This window comes from Rhinolophus ferrumequinum, chromosome 20 (genome assembly GCF_004115265.2).
Source record: "Rhinolophus ferrumequinum isolate MPI-CBG mRhiFer1 chromosome 20, mRhiFer1_v1.p, whole genome shotgun sequence".
Classification (NCBI taxonomy): domain Eukaryota; kingdom Metazoa; phylum Chordata; class Mammalia; order Chiroptera; family Rhinolophidae; genus Rhinolophus; species Rhinolophus ferrumequinum.
The window spans coordinates 31,532,419-31,553,699 of record NC_046303.1 but is presented as its reverse complement, the minus strand read 5'-3'; the positions used below and the strand labels follow the sequence as shown (position 1 = coordinate 31,553,699).

At 38.8% G+C, this 21,281-nt stretch overlaps 1 protein-coding gene across 4 annotated transcripts in view; it reads left to right on the top strand.

Moving 5' to 3' along the window:
* The window catches only part of PPP1R9A (protein phosphatase 1 regulatory subunit 9A), a 267,141-nt gene extending 253,321 nt beyond the window's left edge, over positions 1–13,820 (top strand). For 2 of the 4 annotated variants that reach the window (XM_033088316.1, XM_033088317.1), the window contains 5 exons: positions 7,598–7,796; positions 9,813–9,932; positions 10,797–10,820; positions 11,808–11,990; positions 13,343–13,820. In XM_033088316.1, the coding sequence (XP_032944207.1) occupies positions 7,598–7,796; positions 9,813–9,932; positions 10,797–10,820; positions 11,808–11,990; positions 13,343–13,552 (736 nt within the window). In that variant the 3' untranslated portion in view covers positions 13,553–13,820. The remainder of the gene's footprint in view (positions 1–7,597; positions 7,797–9,812; positions 9,933–10,796; positions 10,821–11,807; positions 11,991–13,342) is intronic. The other 2 variants (XM_033088318.1, XM_033088319.1) reach the window with 2 other exon arrangements.
* Positions 13,821–21,281: the final 7,461 nt, after the last annotated feature.

Here is a 21,281-nt window from a genome sequence, read left to right as displayed (position 1 = left end):
ACCTTGGTTTCCTCCCAAAAAGTAAGTGAGGTGGATTTAAACTGCCTAGTCTGTAACTGCCCGTCCATCTCTATCTGCACTGTCCAGTATGAAGCTTTAGTCAGATGAGCCATTGAGCACTTGAAATGTGGCTAGTCTCTATTGAGATGTGTTGTCTGAGAAAACGCATGCTGGATTTCAAAGACTTAGTATGAAAAAAAAAAGAATGTGAAATATCTTATTAATAATTTTATAATACTGAATACTTGTTGAAAAGTTTTGAAGATTTTGGGTTAAATAAAATATATTATAAAAATTAATTTTACCTTTAAATGGTTTTTCATGTGGCTACTAGAAAATTTTAATTTATGTAACGTGGTTCATGTTATATCACTGTTGGACAGTGTTGATCTATATGATTCTATGAAAAACACACACTCTTTTGGTTTCTAACTCATTATTTAGTTGATCTATAAATTAGCATGTATTCTTGTTTATTGTTTTTTATCTATCTGTACTTCTCTTTGTTCCAAATATGATTTGTTTATATATAAAAGTACATATGATGCGATATAATTTGTTTTAAAAGTAAATTGGATAGGGAAAAATAAGATGAAGGAAAAAGTAAGGTGGGTACTTAAAATAGAAGATCTTCAAACTTAATAGTAAATTTAACAGTGGCCTTCAGTAAAAGCCAAGTGCATAATATCAAAGTGGTTAAAAGCCTGGGTTCAAATCCCAGCTCTGCCACTTATCATCTTGGGTAAATTACTTAACCTCTTTGTGCCTCAGTTTCCTCATCTGTGAAACAGAAACACATACATACATCACATACCTCTTTAGAGAATTGGGAGAATTGAAAGAATCCCATTTAAGCACGTTGTAAGTCCTTAATATAAACACCTATAATTATATTTAACGCAATTCTGATCGCAGGGATATAAGACAAAGTATTCTCTGGATCTGTCTTGCGGGCGTTCTTGTCATCCAAGGGTGATTTTGGTAATATCTTGAAGAATGAATGGACTATGTCGGTTATAATTCAGACAGCCTTTCATAGATGTTGTTTCTCTCAAAGAAGCTTTAGACAAAAGGAAGACATTACAGGGAGTTTGAGATCATACTCTGCCCTGTTGCTGAGCATGGGCAGAACCTCTGCTCCTGAGCTGGAGTGGAAACACAACCTTTCAAAAGACTTGAGGGGCTGGCCGAGCACCTGTACAGGAAGAGAAACACCTCACCTCTGCCTACACGTGGCCCACAGGAGCACCCAAAGCGGAGCCACAACTGTCCTTTAAAAAAAGGTTTTAAGAAACAGGAAACAAAAATGCAGTTGTAAATGGCCAGCAGAGAATAGCCATTAGAAGAAGGCAGATTAATTAGAGCCTGGAAAATTTTAAAGCAGATGTTACCAAGCCACTGTGTGGCCATGAACGACGACGATGAAAACTCACTGAAGCACCTGGTGGACGCCTAACTTTGGCAATATAACTTTCATGGGTTCTCCCCTTCACTTGACATTCAGAATGTCCAAAGGTAGCTTTGTTCTTAAAAAGAGGATTAGTAGGGTTATAAATTAAGAGGAAGTTATTGAAGTCTCCAGTTTTAAAACCTAGCTTTTTGTGAGTTTCAGTTTAACTTATAAATCTTGTCATTCTGTGTATAGCTCTAGTAAAATGTTACATAAAATAAAAGTCACTTTCACGGAGACCTTTAAATAATGTGAGCTTAGCCTCAGTACAGACTCGTTCCCTCATAATTGCCTCTTCTGGTTTTAGCTGCTTTATAAATTTAATCTATTCAATTTTCTTTTTTGAGGTACTTCTCAATTCCTGAAACCTGACAAACTTATATTCTTATCAAGTCAATCCTTTTCCATTCTTAAAAAAGAGCCCTCAAAAATCTAATAAATTAAAATAACTATTGTGATTCTAAACATCCCATATTCTTATCAATGTGGTCATTTTACATTTTAATCAGTTAAATCTGAAATCAATTAAATATGTTCATGGAATCAAACAAATTTCTCAGATTTTTACTCATATAATTTTTTAAAACTCCTAAACAATGTGTTATTTTTAAACTTCACATTTTTGTTTTGATAATATGTATTTTTATTTACATGATCATCTTGCTGTTTCATTTTAAACCTTCTCTGTATGGGAAAGACTCATTAGGGGAACAGTTTCTCTGTCTCAAATGAGTGTAGGGAAGGAAAAAAAAAACATACTTTTCCCTCTACGCCTCTTAGGTTATCTGGCTGGAGTCCTGTAAGTTAGACTGGCAGTAGACAGATTAACAAGGGGAACACACACAAATTGATTTAATATAATTTTTATGTGACGTAGGAACCTTCATAAGGAAATGAAGAAAGAAGGGGTTACGGCTGACCAGTTTTATAATAGGTTTGATGTAGAGTGAAAAGTCGTGGAAAAATGTGATAAAACAAAAGAGTATGAGATAAGGATAGTGAACAAGGGGACATTTAGCAAGACCCGTGCGTTCACTTGCTCAGATTCCTCTTCATGTCCCTCCATCTATGGAAGTAAGGATGCTCCTGGTTCCTAACAATAAAACTGTCAGAGATATAGGTATGACTTGTGATTCTATTTTTTTCCAAAAGTGATAGTGTACAAGCTAAAAAACGGTGAAGGAAGTACAGGACACACACCTGTTTTGATCCCCTAGAAATTATTTTCAGATCTATTAAGAGTTTATTTCCACGACCTGCTTTGGGGGACATGGGGGCGATCAGAGAGCCTTTCCTGCACCTGCCACTTCTCAGAGTCCTTCAGCTTAAAATATTTGATATGACAAAGTGCCGTATTTTGAGGTAGCATATCCTGAATCCCATCATAAGTTAAGATTAAACATTCTTCAGTGACCATCTCAGATGGGCTGTTGGTTATCGATCAGAGATGTAGAGCAGACCTCAGGATCTGGAAACAGGATATGTCCAGGTTGCCTGAGCTGCAGATGGACAACAGCTTGTCATCTCTCTTATCCCTTAGAGTCTCCAGCTCCCCTTTGGAAGGGTCTGGCTTTACAGCTTCCGTCTCCTTGGTGGATGTTAGAACCTTACAGAATTTACTTCATCTGATGCAAGTAAATGGAAGTCTGCAGCCCTCTCTTTGCACCTAACTTTCTTCGGTTAACCTCCTTTATGACCTGCTTGAATTCTATGTTCTGTTTATGCTTTTTCTGTTCTGGCAGTTCCTGAACTCCTAATTATGTTTTGACAACATCCAATTAAATTCTGAATACTTCATACACCTTGTATTCAAAATTAAAACCAACCAACCAAAAAGAAAAATCACCATGGTTGTTTACCTGAGAAATTTAACTTTGGGGTGCTAGCCCCAGGTTACACTGGTTTCAAAATGTATGTAAATGAGTTCATTGCTCTATAGAGTTGTTAACTATAAATCATTTAAATGCCAGGCAGCACTACCCCCACCTCACCTCCCACACCCCCAAATGACATTTTAGGGCTACAGAGACTTCATTTGAAGCCTTTCTCCTCGTTCCTAACAATAAAACCATCAGAGATATAGCTATGACTTGTGATTCTATTTTTTTCCTAAAATGATAGTGTACAAGCTAAAAAAGGTGAAGGAAGTACAGGACGCACACCTATTTTGATCCCCTAGAAATTATTTTCAGATCTAGTAAGAGTTTATTTCTACCAATCTTGATTTTTCAAGAGGACTATTAAGGATCTATATAGAGCTTGTGTACCTTAGCCCATAACCTGCCCTCAGAGCCAAAAAGTTAAGAAAGGAAGGAGGAAGGGAAGAAAGGAGAAAGGAAAGGAAAGAAGGAGGGAAGGAAGAATTTTATGTTATTCTTTACATATTTCTCCACTAAGTGAAACAGACCATAAGAGTGGTCAATAATAGAATAACTGTTCACCAAAACTTCTCTGCACCTTTTGTAGGCCCAAGACTTCAATTTATCTAAAAAGGAAAAATGGCATTTATTTTAGAAAGCATGTTTGGTAAGCTGACAGATCTATAATTTTACAGTAATGGAGAGTTTGCTTTTTAAAATGAATATTCTATACTCTAGGTCCAAGCAAATGGAAACATACCGCTGCTCAGTTATTTATGGATACTGGCAAACACACAGAGATTACATCAGTTCACAGAATTTTAGAGTCCAGGATACACAAGGAAATGAGGAGGGCAGGATACAGCCTCAACAGGGCACAGCCAGACCTCCTGGAGACTTGGAAAATCTTCTTCAAAATACCCCGGGACCTGGTGGTTTAAGGCTGTGAGAATGTTATCTTCCTTAGAAGTGGGCCTGCATTGCTCTCTGTGTTACTTTGCCTCTACGCCTTCCAGCCTTCCATTATCTTCCGTTATCTAAGAAACCCTCTGGATATCACCTGAGGCTCAGCTTCAGGGATCTCCTTCATCACGCTGACACTGCAGCCTCCAGGCCAGTCGTCAGTGCTGGATGTACAAGTCCACCTGGAATTATCAGTCTTGAATATTTTTCTGGCAGTGAGAATATTATGAAAGAGTTTAGATGTGGTCTTCAGATTTTGTTTGAAATCTTGCCTGGCCAGGATTTGATCTACCAAAAGTCTGTTTCAAAAAGTCATTAGGAATGTCAAAAATTAGAATACAATATTTTTATTTTCTGCTTTTTTAAATTTTTTTTGAGTGGTGGTGATTACTCTAAAAGCGTTGTTACAAAGGCAGTTCACTTTTCGGAGTAGGACAAAATAGTCATGCTATCGTTAATAATAGCCTATTGATAAACTTTGAAACAGTATCCATATATTGAAGCACTGCCATACCTTATTTGAATTGTCAATGGACCTCTTTAAAGATTGATTTCCCACGTTACTTTGATTACAGAAATGTATAGCCAAAGGGGGAAATAATCATCAAGTCCAGTTTATCTCAAATATGCCCAGTTATGAATGTGAGACTACAGAGAAAATATTTTTGTTTCTGTACAATTGGAGCTTTTTGAGCATTTTTACTAGAATATGGGACCTGAGATAAAAGACCAGCCCTAAAAGTTAAACTATGACCGGCTAGATAGTGAGATCTGCAGAGAGATTTATCTCCCCCCAGGTATGTAGTTGGGGATGAGGAGTGGGAGATGAGACCCATCTCCACGGAGACATTCCAAGGTTGTAAAGCTAGACATGCAAGGGGAACTACCGTGTTTCCCCCAGACCTAGCTGACAGCTCTAACGCGTCTTTTGGAGCAAAAATTAATGTAAGACCCGGTGTTATATTATATTATATTATATTATATTATATTATATTATATTATATTACATTACATTACATTACATTATATTGTATATTATACCCGGTCTTATAGTAAAATAATTCCTGGTCTTAAATTAATTTTTGCTACAAAAGACGCATTAGAGCTGATTTCCGGTTAGGTCTTATTTTCGGGGAAACACAGTAAGACATATATTACTTTACAAAGCTAAGAACCCAAGATCCTTCCCAAGTTGTCTTAGGTTGGTGCCAAAGTAATTGCAGTTGAAAAGGCTAGAAAATGCAAAAACAGCAATTACTTTGGCACCAACCTAATATTTGTTGATATTAAGGATATAAGGTTTCTCTTTCTGGGGTGGAGGGGGGACACAGCTGTCCCTCTCCTATATAATCATCCAGATTCATATTTTTTAGATTTCTCATGTACAGTGTAGTCCAAGTATAGGATAACAACTGGTTCTCGTTATGTCATCCTGGAAAGAGGAAATTAGGGTTTAGGGAGCCAGTGCAATAATTTTCTGTAATAAACCTATGCTGCTCCAGAAGCTTCATATTTGCATTTCGGATAATATTAATTAATAAGTATAGATATTAAAAACTTTGAGAGTCAGCTCAGATATGTGTTAAAATAGATTCCAGGTTAACACCTCCTTTCCTTTCCCCCAAATTCTAAGTCAGTAAGTGTGGGTGTCCAGGAATCTGCATTTGAACAGCTTCCCAGACTTGTTTGGGAAACACTGCACTGGTCCTCAACCCAGGCATAAAAAGCACTTCTTACAGAAGACTGGTCATACTCCGCTAGCATGCTTACTAACGTTCAGTTATTATACCTCTCTCCTCCATCTTGTGATAGTAGAAAGTGGATTTAAGGACACGAAATTTTGTTTTTGTTTTTTGTTTGTTTGTTTGTTTAAACTTTATGTTGAAATTGAAGGTTGATACATCTCGTGAGTCTTTCTCTATTATCCTAGCAGACCCCGCCCCCCCACACACTTTTTTTACACCATTCAAATCATCAGATCTTCCGGAATTCTTAGTGTGACTAACCATTTTGCTCACCCAACCTATGATCTTAGTGTTCTATCAAAACTTCACTGACTTCATTCTCTTTGGTTACCATTCTTACAATCCCTTTTCATTGGTACACTGCTTTACAGTTCACAAGATGGTTTTACGTTGATTGTCCCATTTGATTCTTAATCTTTGGAAATGAACAGGAATTGTTAGGAGTTATACTATTTATGTAAACTAGAAATAGTTCAAAATACTTGAAATGAGATGTGAGAAGGTTGATCCTCAGTATCCGTGTGGGACATAAGTTGTCTAGCTATGGTGTTGATGCACTTTTAACTGGAAGGGAATCTCTTTGCTGTCACTACATCAGCAGCTAGCAAACGATAGGCATTGCAATCCAGTGTCTTTTGGACATATTAAGGGTTACCTCTTCCAAGATGCACGGAAACTTCTGCCCTTTCCTGCCTCAACTCATGATGATGATTTTCCTCTGACCAAAACATAAATATAAATGTGCAAGATGTTAAGAATACCTGCTTTCAAACTGTTTCTCAAATGCTTTTGAATCCTTTAAATGTTAATAAACATAGACCATTGTACTTTTACAGTGTTCAAAGCACTTTTACAACATTACATCACCTATTTTTTAATTCTTAATAATCACACATATTATTTAATTCTTAACCATATGTGAGATACATAAAATATCCAGCTTTTACAGATGAGAAAATAGAGGCTGAGAGAAAGCCCAAGGCCATGTCCTTAGGAGGTGATAAACCCTGGATCTCCAAAAAGATTATTAAGACTTCCGGTCTGGTGCTTCTATGAAAAGGCACTAAGATGATGATGAAAAACCAATAAAGTGTGTGTTCTGCTCAAAGTATCAGGAGCCCTGAACTTTCCAAATTATTTAAATATATCATTTTCTGAAGTTTAGACTCTTGGGAACATGTGTTCAGATGAGGCCAGAAAAGAATGCCGGTTATGAGCTAAGTGTCACTAGCAGTGAGGCACTGATGTATGACCCAAATAAAGGGAATGCTTTATTGGATGACTGTGGTCCTCCCTGATTTTAATTCATCCACATTTATTAGGCACAGTTCCTTAAAATTCACCACGGCAATAGCAATATGAAAATGTCACTTATTGTTACAGAATTTATTTAGATGTAAAAAAGATAATTAAGATTGATGTTCTAGTCGAAAGGGCAAAATATTTACTCTTAGCTGTTGTGTAGAACAGTTTCTCAAACTGTTTCTTCAAACTATATCCAGTGTCTCTTCCGCAGTTAGGTAAGTTTGCCACCTGCCCTTTCTTTGTCTGACACACCCATTATTTTTTTCATAAAACAGGATCTTCAGAGGCAGGCTGGGACACTGGAAACCGAAGCCACCCTCTGCAGCTCAGGCCTCCCCTCGCTCGCCTTGCATGCCTTTCTCGTGGTTTAATGACAGCCGGAAAGGATGCTATTCCTTCACGAACCTGCCTTCATCCACAAGTCCCCTCCAGCCTTCTCCTGAAACTCTAATTTCAGATAAAAAGGGGTCCAAGGTAGAAAATACATGGATTAAAAAAGCAAACAAGAAAACCCCCAATCTCTTCCTTCTCTTCAATCTTTGGAAAGCATTCTCAACTTGTGTGTATGCTCTGGATCCGGGAAACCAATGTGATAACACTGCAATAAACAATGCATGGTATTTCCTGTGTGGGGACAAAGAAAGCCTCATTTAACCACCACCTTCTTTAATACTGTTCCATTCTAGATTGTGTGTTAATCTTTGGTTTGCCTGTCTTCACACATATTGCTCTTTAATCTCAGTTTGACAGCTAAGCCATGCTGGGAAAGATGCATTTGAATCATGGGATAGTGTATGATAGATCTGTTTACCAAGTATTCCACTTTAAATTACGTTACAAAACTACTTTTGCTGCGCTTTTCAAGATTTACTGGGAAACAAATAAATTTGGGACTGAATATCAATTCAGTACATCTAAATGAAACGCTTTAAAACAAACCATTGCCGACATAGCGCCCTTACTTATTTCTTCTTTTAAATCAGACTTCCATGTCCAACAACTGTTGTAACTCTATCCTGAAGGTTCTCCAACTTGAGCAGAATTAGGAATCACGTGCATGGATGCTATTGTTTTAATGCATGATGGTTATTTCCAGCATGACGCTGCAAACCTTCTCTAACAATTTTATTGAAACACAAATGGCGGCTAACTTTCACATGTTTGGTCTCCTTTTATGTATCTGTGTTCACTTTTCTTTTTCAAACAGAAACGTCTGCTTAATATTCTTCGAATTTAATTCCTTTCTTGATGTAAACAGCTCACAGGGTTTTGACGGGGTCTGGGGCTGTATCTCCCCTGATAGTATCAAATGGTAATTTGCTGGGTTAAATGCCCTCCGGCTTAAATGTTCCGCTAGCCTAGCTCCGTGTGTTCTGATTTAGTCTCCTTTTTTGAAGATTGACCAAACCTTGGAGTTTGTTTGCTACTGAATTCTCCAGCCTCCGGCATGGTATTTATTCTTAACAACCAACTAAACTCAATACAAGGGAACCTAATGGAAAACTAACAGTCCAATTTCTAAGGAAGTGGAATATGAAACAAGATGGTGTTGGTCAAGTGCTAGGAGACCCCTGGGAAGCCAGTCATTCTAGAATTAGAAAAGGAGTTTTGATAGCAATAGACCACTTTGGCCTGGAAACATTTTCAGTATTGGATCTGATATATCTCAATGTTACTCAAAGAATCGTACCATTATCTTACGGTAGAGAGACTCCAGAGTTGGTTTAAAATGTTTTCATGAATGCAGCTAAGTAGTCATTGTGAATTGTTTCGACTTTCATATCCACTGAACATTTTAATGAAGTTCTGGGGAAGTTGTATTTATACGGCCCCACCCTCCCCTGCCCCCAGGTGATTGCGTATGAATGTGTATCTGTTCATGTGGCAGCCTCTCTGGTACCTGGCTGGTACCATGTGAGCGTTACACTTGAGCGTGTAACTACCAGTGTAGTGTCAGACTGTGACCTCCCCCAGAACTCCTCATCTTGAAGGTTACATCCAGGAGAGGATCTGCCATTTCTTACAGCATTTATCGCAGCCAACAGCAAGCGATGCTTCCCAGGGAATGCCCAAGCTACCTTTCTCATATGGATTGCCATCTGTTCTTAATAACTCAGGCTCTCCACACCATCTTGTATTTTTACTTAACACTGTTAACTCATCACGATTAGGGTCAAAGAAGAGAGATTCATTAATATTACCCCTCTGAGCAGTTGCAGAGGATAATGAATGCTGTACCCTTGAAGAGAGACTGAAGAATCATTTCTCCAAAACACCTATCCATTCATCTGATGGAGAAAGCACCCAGAATCCCATATTAACCTCAAAAGGTGCAGTGCTCAACCACTGCCTGACTGAAGGTCATCACCAAACCAAAAATGAATTTTTTCTAAGATTACTTAAAAATAACCTTATTAGAACTTGCAAACATACCTACCTCTGGTTCATTCATGGTGCTCACTTAACACTGAGCTTCATTTATTTTTACAGAATTTCACCTTCAATGATGACTTCAGTCCCAGTAGTACCAGTTCGGCAGACTTAAGCGGCCTAGGAGCAGAACCCAAAACACCAGGGCTGTCTCAGTCCTTAGCGCTCTCTTCTGATGAGGTATGCTCATGGCACTCGACAATAGAACCGCTTTCTCAGACATACATGTTACCCATGAATTATTACCCGGAAAGTGTTTTTAAGGTAGATTTTGCATGGGGATCCTCGAGACCACGGTTTTATATTTGATTTCTCTCCTTCTCTGTCTTACCATGAAAGCAAAGTATTATTTCTCAGCCCCTTTAAGATGTCAAGGGAGCTCCCTTACTATATACTTGGACTTTGTCTGATTTAATGGGGTGACTCTCAACAGAGGTATGGCGGTGGGAGGCTGGGGACTGGAGAGCAAACATAGGAAACAGCTCAGAAATCGCATGGAGTTTCCAGATCCTCTGTTCCTTTTCTCCCTCTCCTTCCCCACCATCACCCCTATCCTAAGATTCTGATATTCCCTCTGAGTTGGGCGTGGCCCCTGATTGAGAATCGCAGTGGTGGAGAGGGGAGAGGTAGAGTTCCCATAAGGAAGGAGAACTGGGTAAGAATCACTAATTTAGAAGCCAGGGTCAAAATAGCATTGCTAAGAATTCCCAGGAGATAAATGTATACAAGAGAGGCAGGAAATTACATTAGTGATTAACTTAGTGCCCCAAGAGATAGAGGAAAGAAATGCCAATATTTGGAGTGGGTAGGAGGGAGGGAGGCACTGTAAGTAAAGATAGTTTTGCTCTAAATATTTGTTTTTAGTTATTCCTTTCTAACAGGATTTTTCTTTTGTAAAACTTTTTTTTTTCCTCTTCAATTTTTCTACCCATATCATCAGGCTTGGCGTGATTTTAATTTTATTCAAACTTTGTACCTTATATGTTGTGTCTCCTGTTTCTATAACGCTTTTCTTTTTGATTCCTTTGTTGCTCCCTCACTCAGAGCCTGGATATGATAGATGACGAGGTGAGCTATCAGTGGGCTGTGCGTGGTGGCTTATTTGGTATTGTTTGAACCTTTTCTCTCTTTGCAGATGATTTAAAAATAAACAATACAAGAGCACTTTCCTCGGTAGTGGAGGAGTTCCTTGTGTTAAGTAGTTTCACTCTCTGTCCTTGTCTATATCTCAGTTTAAAAGATATTCCCGAGCCAGTAGGATCTCCACATTCCACCTGAATCCCCCGTCACCATTATCTGACACCGTCCACTGTGTTCCACCTCCTTTGCCTTCATCTCGACTTATTCATCCCCTCTGTGTGTTTCCCCTGCGGGTCACTGAGGTGACTTAGGTTTCTCCTCCCAGAACTATCTGTCATTGTCTTCATCTCCTCTCAGCTTAGTGGTTCTAGGAACCAGCTGCCCTTTGTGCTATGAAAAGTAACATTCTGCATTGGACAGATCTGCAGACTTCTAAGCCTCCGTTTCCTCATTTGTTAAAAGTAATTATGGATACTGCCTGTCCTCCATTCCTCATAGGCTTGCTTGCTGCTCAAACGAAATAATGGCTGTGGAATTTCCCCTAAGAATGCCTAGGGCTTAATGCTCTCCTAAGTGAAAGATACCTCAATATTTTTAAATGTATTTTTACGTATCTCCAATGTCTTCTCAGAGGATAAATGCAGAGTGATGCGTTGCATATAGAGATGAATGAAACATTTGTTTGCTGCACCAGATCATCTTTCCGAGGTGTTTTAATGTAAAAGCTTGCAACATTAGAGTGTATTTTTCAAAATTAAGACCTACATTAATAATGCTCTTTTATTCGGGGGGATTTTTAAATTTCTGAGTACCTAAAAACATGTAGATATTAACTGCATATGTGTGTTACACACACTAGAACCATTGGCTTATTTTATGGTTTAAAAATAAATATGGCTCTAGGAGGCAAAAAATTCCTTTTGACAGCATGATACGCCATGCTTTTAACAACACTGCATAACCTTCCTACCCCAGATCCTTGATGACGGACAGTCCCCCAAACACAGCCAGTGTCAGAACCGGGCCGTTCCCGAGTGGAGTGTACAGCAGGTCTCTCACTGGCTAATGAGCCTGAATCTGGAGCAGTATGTATCTGAATTCAGCGCCCAAAACATCACTGGAGAGCAACTCCTGCAGTTAGATGGAAATAAACTTAAGGTAAAGAATCGTATGTCTGTGTTCAGGTATCCGGTATAATTTGTATTGCTCATAGCACCTCCCATGTTTTCATTAGATAAGAGCGTTCTGCATATCTGAGAGGTAATTCTCATCAATGGTCGGCAAAAAGGACATTGAGTTATTTCTGAGCAGTAAATGAAGTTTCGGAAAGTCATTAAGGGTTTAAACAGCAGGTAGGCTGCTGGGTGGGAGAGCTAGGGACTCACTCCATTGCTTCCACCCAGAAGCACGTGGTCCGTGTATTAACTCACTTCCTATGTAGTATGAGTTTTTATAATGGCCAGTGTGGACTCTTTCATTACATTAGAGTTAAAACCCAAATCCCATGAATCTCCCTTTCTTTAGTCATTTCTCCTCCATTCCCACTCTTCCCTGCACTCTGCTCCAAAACTGGGATGATGTTTTCCCCAGAACTTTCTTCCCCAAATATGTGCAGGCCATGTCTGCCCTCGCCCTCATCACACTCTCATTTTCATCCATCCAGTCCATCTGTTTTAGAAACTGAGATGGCACCCATTCCTGTGGAAAGAGGGCAAAAGGAGCTTACAACCAGCTCTCCACCTGCAACTTCAGCCCCCTGCTGGGCTGACGGGCAGATGAGTATGTCCTGACAGTCTTGAAAAGGTTAGAGATCAGTCAATAGCCTGGAAATATGAAGGCCCCACTGACAAGGCCGTCCCTGGGGAGGAGATGGATGCATCCCACTGTTGATTCTGAAGGTCACGAAACATCTGAAGTACGGAACCAACTCCCCCTATTCTGAATTCCAAGCTCATTGAGCAAGCTCATTATAATCAAGCTTCCCGTATAGGTCTGCCTACAGGGAGAGAATGGCTAGCCATGCTGACATGAGCATTCTGGCCCCAAAGACATTTTTGGTCCTCATTTTCTAAATAAATGCGTTGGTAGAAAGGAAGCCATGTCAATTCTTCCTGCCCTTCTTGGAGGCAGCAGGGGTCCTCCACTCCTATCTTTGGAAAATATTGATGAGTTTAGCAATACTTTTACCTGTAAATGTCTACAGCCTAAAGGTTGGGATAAGCGGAATTGTGCCCTTTTTTTCATTCATTCACTCATTAATTACCAATTTGGGAAGCATTTACTAAGTGAGCTTCAGGGTGTACTGTGCTAGGGATGTCAAACAACAAAAGAAGAAATAAAGCTTAATTCCCCCAGTATGTAGATTTTTGGCAAATGTAATGAGCTCTTCCTCAGTTTTTACCTCTTCAAGTATGTTTAAATTAGTTTCTGAGTTTGAACATACTGTGACGTCAACCACATCATAAGCAGAGAGGCCATTAGTTTATATTCAGTTTATATTTCTTTCTTAGGCTCTTGGAATGACTTCATCCCAGGACCGAGCTGTGGTCAAAAAAAAACTCAAGGAAATGAAGGTGTCTCTAGAGAAGGCTCGGAAGGCTCAAGAGAAAATGGAGAAACAAAGAGAAAAGCTGCGGAGGAAGGAGCAGGAGCAAATGCAGAGGAAGTCTAAAAAGACGGAAAAGATGACAGCTACCACAGAGGGAGCCGGTGAGCCCTAACTCACACCCTCTTCCTGAGAGGGTCTCCACCTGTTGCTGCCCTGCTCTCCTCTGGAGGATGAAGAAGGAACTGATGAGAGGGGTAATGTGCTCTAGGCAGACTGGGGAACCGTGTGTTGAATAACTGCGTTTTCTGCAATAACAGAATGCACTCTTAATTTTAACCTGCTGAAATAATCCCAAGTCACCTTTCGTTTCTTAAACAAACCGAGGAGCTCATTTGTGAGAGATGCAAAGTAACTATGTTTCTCTCTTACTTACCAGCATCTTGTGTTGTGTTGGGTGGGTTGTGTCATTGAGAGAACCAGCATGACCCTGCCCGACGAGTGCATGACACAGCCTGGGGTTAATGGAGGGCCATGAATTTCCGGTAGGGGATGCTGACACTGGTCAGTGGCCTCATGACTGAGAGCACAACTCTGCCATGAGATCTGGGCTGCAGCATGTACTCCAGCATGTGGGGGAAGTTCCCCTCATTTGTGTCCGGACAGTGAGACAACCCCACAGTGGAAATGTGGGCACTCTGCCCCATAACCACCTGCTGTGGCCACAGGTGAGCCCGTTGCTCTGCTGGCTGGGTATCTGAAAGAGAGAAAAGAATTATGATTATTTGTTAACCCCAGAAGGAAGAAAAGACTTAAGACTGTGGATGAGGGTATTACCTTGGGGTTCTGAGGGTAAACTTTAGCCTCCAGATTTAGCCAAACAAAGAAAAACATCAGATGTTAATGCAACCATGGGATAGCGGGATCTGGTGTTTACTTTGCTACCACTGCATGTTCAGTATTTTCAGCAACACTGACACACACAGCAAAATTCCTTTTTGCCCCAACAAATTGAACAGGAAATTGATTTTTGAGGAAACCAACGTTTTCAGGTTTCCTCTCCTGGGGAACATCCGGCTAGTCTTCAGCCTGACTGTGACACAGTCAGGAACTCATCACATATTTTCTACTCAAGATTTCCCAAGTGGGCTCAGTTAGTGTTTTAACAAATGTACTTTTAAGAAAAATAGAAATACCAGTTTGAAAAAAATTTAAATTTGAGTAACATTCAACCAGAGAAGCAATTTTATTGAGCACACAGGATGTTCCCATAAAGGAGAGCTGTCAGTTACATTTTAGAGATGCTTTGAATGGTTTTTCTGAGCCATTCTCTTCCATTCTTTAGAGATTTACACTTTACACTTAAAGTTTAAGAAAGTACATAGGATAGATACAGTGTACAGTGGAGGCAGTTAGGCATATTTTAAAGCCAGTGTTAAGGATTTCAGTATTTCATCAGACTAATCCAAGTGCAGGAGACTGGGGCAAAGGAGGAGAAAATTTCTTGAGATATATAAAATGATGGGTTGGTTTTCTTGTTGTTGTTTTGCTTTTTATGCTTATGTATCTGGTTCTCTGTGCTGCAGTAGCTCTAAAAATGAGGTCATCCACTTACCAAGGGACGAGTTTTACAATAAGGGTTGAGGTCAAACAAATTCTTGGACAAGTATTCTACTTCCTTTACTACATGGGGTGTCTGGATCCCTATCTTCCACTGGAAATGTTATGTACGCAGAGAGTGGTGGGAAGGCTTTTGGAGGTAACACACAATGTAAAGGGGCTCCTGCCTATATAGTTCTCTCTCTCTTTAGAACATTGTGATTTTAATTTTTTTGCTTGTCTGAATATCTGAAATCTGGAATTGTCTAAACTAGATATTTATAATTCTGTTCTTTCCCTAAGGCCCATTTCCTTTTCAGTGACAGAGTATTGTCTGTTAAGCTTCAGTTCTTTTGTCACCAATCCTCAGAAACACCATCATAAAGTCACATTGTGCTTTACAATTATCAAAGTCACTATGTATGTTTTCCTGTCTTATCTTCATTTGGGGTATGATAATGAAACTGCCATACTGGATACTCTATTAATATTTTGAAATGTGTGGTGCTTTGCTATTTATTAATATCATGAGAAACAAGGAACCACTACTAATGAACTACCAAATCCAGCAAATCTTTTCTAATACTAAAGACTAAATTAGTTAAAATCTGGTAATACTAGTGCTTGCTATTGTAAATTTTTGCTTCTCTTTGAAAAACATGATCTGGATCACACTGGAAGTTTCACTGTATTCATTTTAAGATTGGAAATAGAAGGATGATTATCTTAAGTTATGTTTACACTTTGGTAATATTTGAAAATGGATGTATATACTGGGAATGTCTAGAATTCTCATAGTTTCTGCACATAATTTATGATCTATTATATTGCATTTTCTAAAATGTCTTAGAAGTATTGTCCTTTGTTTTAAATTTATTTGTACACTTCCAATGTTTAGGTCAATGACCAATCGACAATATTATTAATCAAATTGTGATTACTCAAATCATTTAGTTTGTGTTATAACTATTTTGATTTTTTAAGTTAAATATAGTAATTTTAGATCTTCGTGAGTTATTTTTATTGATACTACTTAAAACTGCTGAAATTGTAAGAGGCACTTGATTTGATTGTCCGACAGAGGATAAAATGTAAACTGACTGATAAAAGGGTATGAAAACGAAGTGAAGGACCTCCGATCTTGTGAGCATTTTGTTTCCTGTTCTTTTTTTAACTGACTCTAGTGCATGATGCCTAACTGAGGCTCCAGTGTCTCACACAGTTCCCACTTTAATGCTAGTGGTTTTCAGTGTCCATGCAATTTTACACAATTGTTGCTTCACGAACCTTAAAGACTTTGCAGTTTTCTTATTTATCAGAAAAGGAACAAAAGGGGAATATCTGGTTAGTATGAATTATATTCCCTAAACGACAGCTTTGTGTGACTCTAACAATCGCCAAAAGTGTTTGGGGGTTTCGGTAATGCTTTGGGGGCAGGAGATGCATGGTGAGGCCAGACAGCGTGGACAGACAGCGGTGTATGAGCGGAGTGTCTGGGTCAGGGCTTTCCATGAAAGGACTTTAATTCTATAACAGAATTACGTTATTGAAGACTATCTCCTTTAAAGTAACCTACAGTTTATGTAATAGTTTTCTAATTCTTTTTTTTTTTTTTTTGCTTGAATCAGAAGTTACTGCAGAATGATACATTCGGGCAAGAAACCTAATTTTGCCCATTCTAACACACAGATGAAGTCTACTTTAAATTGCATGACAATAAAGTTATTCTGTGCTGTCCTCCTTTAGCTGGGGTTGACATGGGTTTCACACCCTCAACATCACGTAAGCATTTTTAACCCACAGCAGTTCACGATCGCAGGATGATAGGTGCTGATGCCAAACTCAGCTTTTAAGGGGCATGAAATGGGAACACATACTCCCTTGAAGTTGTTGGGAACAAAGTGGCAAGAAGATGAGTGAGGAGGCAAATTAACCCTTGCCACTGCCTTTTGTCCTGTCATCTCCAGCCTGAAATCTTAAGATATCCCAGGCCCAGTCTACAAAAATAGCCCTGGGTTGTTTGATCTAGCACCTTACTTAGCCTTTATGGTTTGTGCTGAAAACAAAGAATTCTTCTCTAGGTTCCTTGTGTAATTGGATTAACATGTGCTTTAAAATTACATTTTAAAAGGTAAATGAAAATCTGCATTTCTATAGGTTTTCTGACTCGTTTATAAGTGTTAAAGGTCACAGAGGCCAAGCCTCAAGAGAGGAAACCCAGTGTTCACCAATAATATTCAAGAAGATTCTAAACGGAGGTGTCCCAACAATTCTAAAAGAAATGTCTACGCTTTGGATGTGCTGTAGCCCCTTCAATTACACTGAGATATTTAGGAATTACCAAGTTCCATTTGAGTAACCGAATGTACTGTCCCTGTAGAGCTGCAGATGAGGGGCATTTCACTTTGCTGGACAGCGATCTCTAGGGATTATGTCACCTACTTAAGTCCTCAGTGCTTTCTGAATGAAAAAGTAAAATGGGAAAGAAAAGACCAGGCTTTTTAAAGTATCTTTTCACATTTATCTTTAATCAAGGATTTACCTGTACACTCTTCTGACGCTAAGCATTTCAGGATGAAGTTCAGAATTAAAATGTTCATATTTTCTACCAGAATTGTTTGCATTATGATGACGGGGTGGGAAGTCAATTTCTAAAGAAAGCAGTGTTGTAAGAAGTCTATGTGCCACAGCGATTCACTCCAAGAAAACAGTCTGGGTGTGCAGGCAGATTTCATTTATATTTGTTTTAGATATTTAAAGTCTCAGGAAATTTAGTCTTGGTCCAAACACTGGGAAAAATAATAACACCATACACTATACAGGTAGTCTTTGAATAACGTACAGTAGCAGGATAGAATAGACCCAACCGAGAAGTCAGAGGGCACAGAAAAAGCCGACAGAATTAGTTCCCCCTGGAAAATGAAAGCCTGGGTGGGTGTGTGGAGGGCATGGTGGTTACTTGAAGGCTCACATATGTAATATGTGGACCAAGTGCAGCACATGACCTGCTTCCAGGTCTACGGGGTGAAAAAGGAAAAAAAAACATGATTTCCAATCCTTGGCCCCTACCGCAATCCCAACCCCAAACTGCTAGGGATTCAAGAATGAATAAGAGATAAGGAACAAGAGAACAAGAGGCAACTTCTCAATATTGTGCATGCCACTTGTGTAGATATACAGAACTACATATGTGGGACTATATCTCCCACCTTAAACACACACACACTGCAATGACATGGCATAAAAAAGTAGATAGCATATGTGGAACTTGGTAATGTCAGAACCAGAGCAGTAATCATAGCTTTATTGCCACTTTTTGTGTTGTGTAGACATTGAATGGCTCATACAATTTGAAGAGATTTTTTTAAATGTATTTCTTCTACTAAATGCACTTATCCTTCTACATGTTTATATATTTTGGTAAAATTGATTTATTAGAAACTTGGTATTTTAGTAAGAAAGTTTCCTCAAATGTTTGGTTAATGCTTTGATGTCAAGATTGCACATTGCTGAGTTGTAACTCAGAAGTTTATGCAGCTTTGGGCATTTTTAACTGCGGACTGCAGTTTCCTTGGCTAAACATTGCACTGTGTGTTCTTGTGCATTCGCTCATGCTCTACTACAACATATTTGGTAGCTGTGATGCGTAATTAACTACTGGCTTTCTGATGGCAGCTAGCCATCACATGACCATTTATTTTCTTCCTCTGCAGAGTGATGGCATGATAAGGTCATTGCCAAATATGACCCGAGTGGATATATGAGTGTGAGTATGTTGTTGGAAGGTGTACACTTGGGTTTCTCTCAGCTATTTTATTCACACACCCAGGTTTTCTGTTAAGGATTTAATCTTTCATCCATGAAAGAACAATTGGCCCACAATAGCTAAATTACGTTAAAAAGTGGGAATTAAGAGGCAGTGCAGCTAGATAACACCTCCCAACAACATCGGATTTAGTTAGTGCTTAGTGAAATCCCTTCAATATTTATGTGTGTGTTTTCCTTAATATTATTTATGGTCATCACTACTGCTTTTGTATTTTTTAATGGTGTCGCAATTAAACCACTGGTATACCTGCTACATATCACTAACAGAACTGACCAGCTGAAAAATGAAAAAAGAGAGAGAATGAATTCTGTTCCATTGTAAGAAGTTGATTTATTTTAATCTTTCTTTATATAAAGGAAAAAAGTTGTTTGAAAATAATTTTAAGTCCAATAAATATGGATAGCATGTTATCTGAAACTTTTAATTTGTACATTTGGTGTCTGATCCTTTGCATGGAAGAGACAATAGTGCCACGTCTGAATTGTTCTCTTGTGCTTGGTTAATATGTATTTCTCTAGATTGTTCCATTTCAAATGACATTTCTTACTCTTTGGTTTTCAGAGGCATTCAAAGCAAAACATTCTTTGTTTTCTGACCAATGTAAAAATAATCTGTGATTAAATTTAATTTGTTAGTGTAAATAAACTTCTTGCCAATGAGTATTATTGTTGTTAGACAACGAATGCAATAAAAAGAGAAATACTAAAATCTGTTGAAGTAATTTTGTTTTTCCTTTTCCATTTTCACCTTCAACTAAAACAAGCCTTGACTGGGTAAACCTGTATTAACTGTCAAAATAATAACTATCAATCAAGAGCAAAGTGCACATTTTCCATGGAAATGAAGCTAAAAATAAGCTTTAGCCTTGGTGAAGTGTAAATTGGCAGCTAGAATTACATTTGAAAGCACAATTACGGAACTGGGCATAAAGTTAAAAGATCAAAGCTTCCACTAGAAGCACCCTCACCCACCTTTCTGTTCCCATCACAACCTCGTCACAGTATCTGCTACCTATCAGCCAGGAAAAGGTCTGGGAGAAATCCATTTGGCTTTCTCCCAGCATAGGGCAAGCTAAGAGTCAGGCCATCCCAGAGTATGGGGTTCCTTTCAACAATTTTATTTCTAAAACCTTAAATGTTCAGAACACTGAATATAACAAATGAGGGGTGTTAATTTCTTTCTCGCCATAATTTATCTGTGACTAAACCTTTGGCAATGCAAAAAATTTAGCTCTGAGCATCACAGAATACATGAATTAAGCTGTTTTCTCTTCCTTGGAGTGTGTTAAGAAATTCCTAACCAAGAGAAAGCATGTGTCCCTTTGAATGCGTTTGAGTGTAGGCTATGTCAAACTGGATAGCTTTCTCTTTTGGGGGAGAGGGAGGTGCGTAATTTGCTTGTTCTGTCAAGAACAAGAGAACAGGATGGTCGTTTTATTGATATAGCAAGTGATTCCTTTTAAAGGAAATATGTGGGTTTTTTTCAACCTAGGCACCACAGCTATTGATAGTTTCAAAACAATATTTCAGAGAATCCGACTTCAAGGGCTATGAACAGCGTCACTGAATAATTGAGCACTTACAGGGCACATGACATCATGCCCCCTGAAATCGTTACTAAAAATAACTTTTATTCCGATGTGAGGAAAAGTGGTTGTGAATCCAAACAAAATGTTCCTGTTTATTACTTGAAGTCAGTAGTCTTACACTGTTAGCGGTTTTCAATTTAGCAACAAAACATGTTTCCCCAAATGCCAGGCCATGGTCATGGTAAGTGCCTTAGAAACACTTCGTTTCTAATGTAACTGCCTGAACATCCCAAAGAAATAATCCAGCCTGGAAGCCATACCATCAGAACAAACAGACAAATAAATGAAGATAGGTCAACTTTTCATATGGCTTTTATAAGAAAATGATCAAGTCATCTTCCGAGTCACATCCCTCAGAAGAGAGCCAAAGATTGGTAACTTTTTCTATTTTTTGTTTGTTTACTTTTCTATTTTTTTCTTCTTAGCCTCCACAGCAAGTTAGAATAGAAAAAGCACCACCACCAGCACCAGCTCGATAATAGTGTCTTTGGGGGCTTTCCCTGAATTCGTACTGGGCTTTAGTCCAGATCCAATCACTGATGTTAGCAAACTTCTTCCTTTTACCAAGTCAAAGAAACTAAAATGTACAATGTGTGCTGAGATAATAGACACTCATAATTTTCAGGTGTGACAACACTCCCAAGAATTTTAAGATTTCTTTTTACATGCCATTTGCTAGAGGAGAATCACATAAGCAAGAGTAAAAGGACAATTGGGGTATTTAAGTTTGTATTTACTGACCAAGTCAGTACATAAGAGGACACATAAATAAGGCTGACTATACAGTATGTCTAATGGCTTTGCTTAAGGAGACATGCCTGGAGTTGAGGGGTAGCTTTAGCGCACACCTTGTTTTCTGGCCTGTGGACTCGAGTCCCCGAGTGAGTC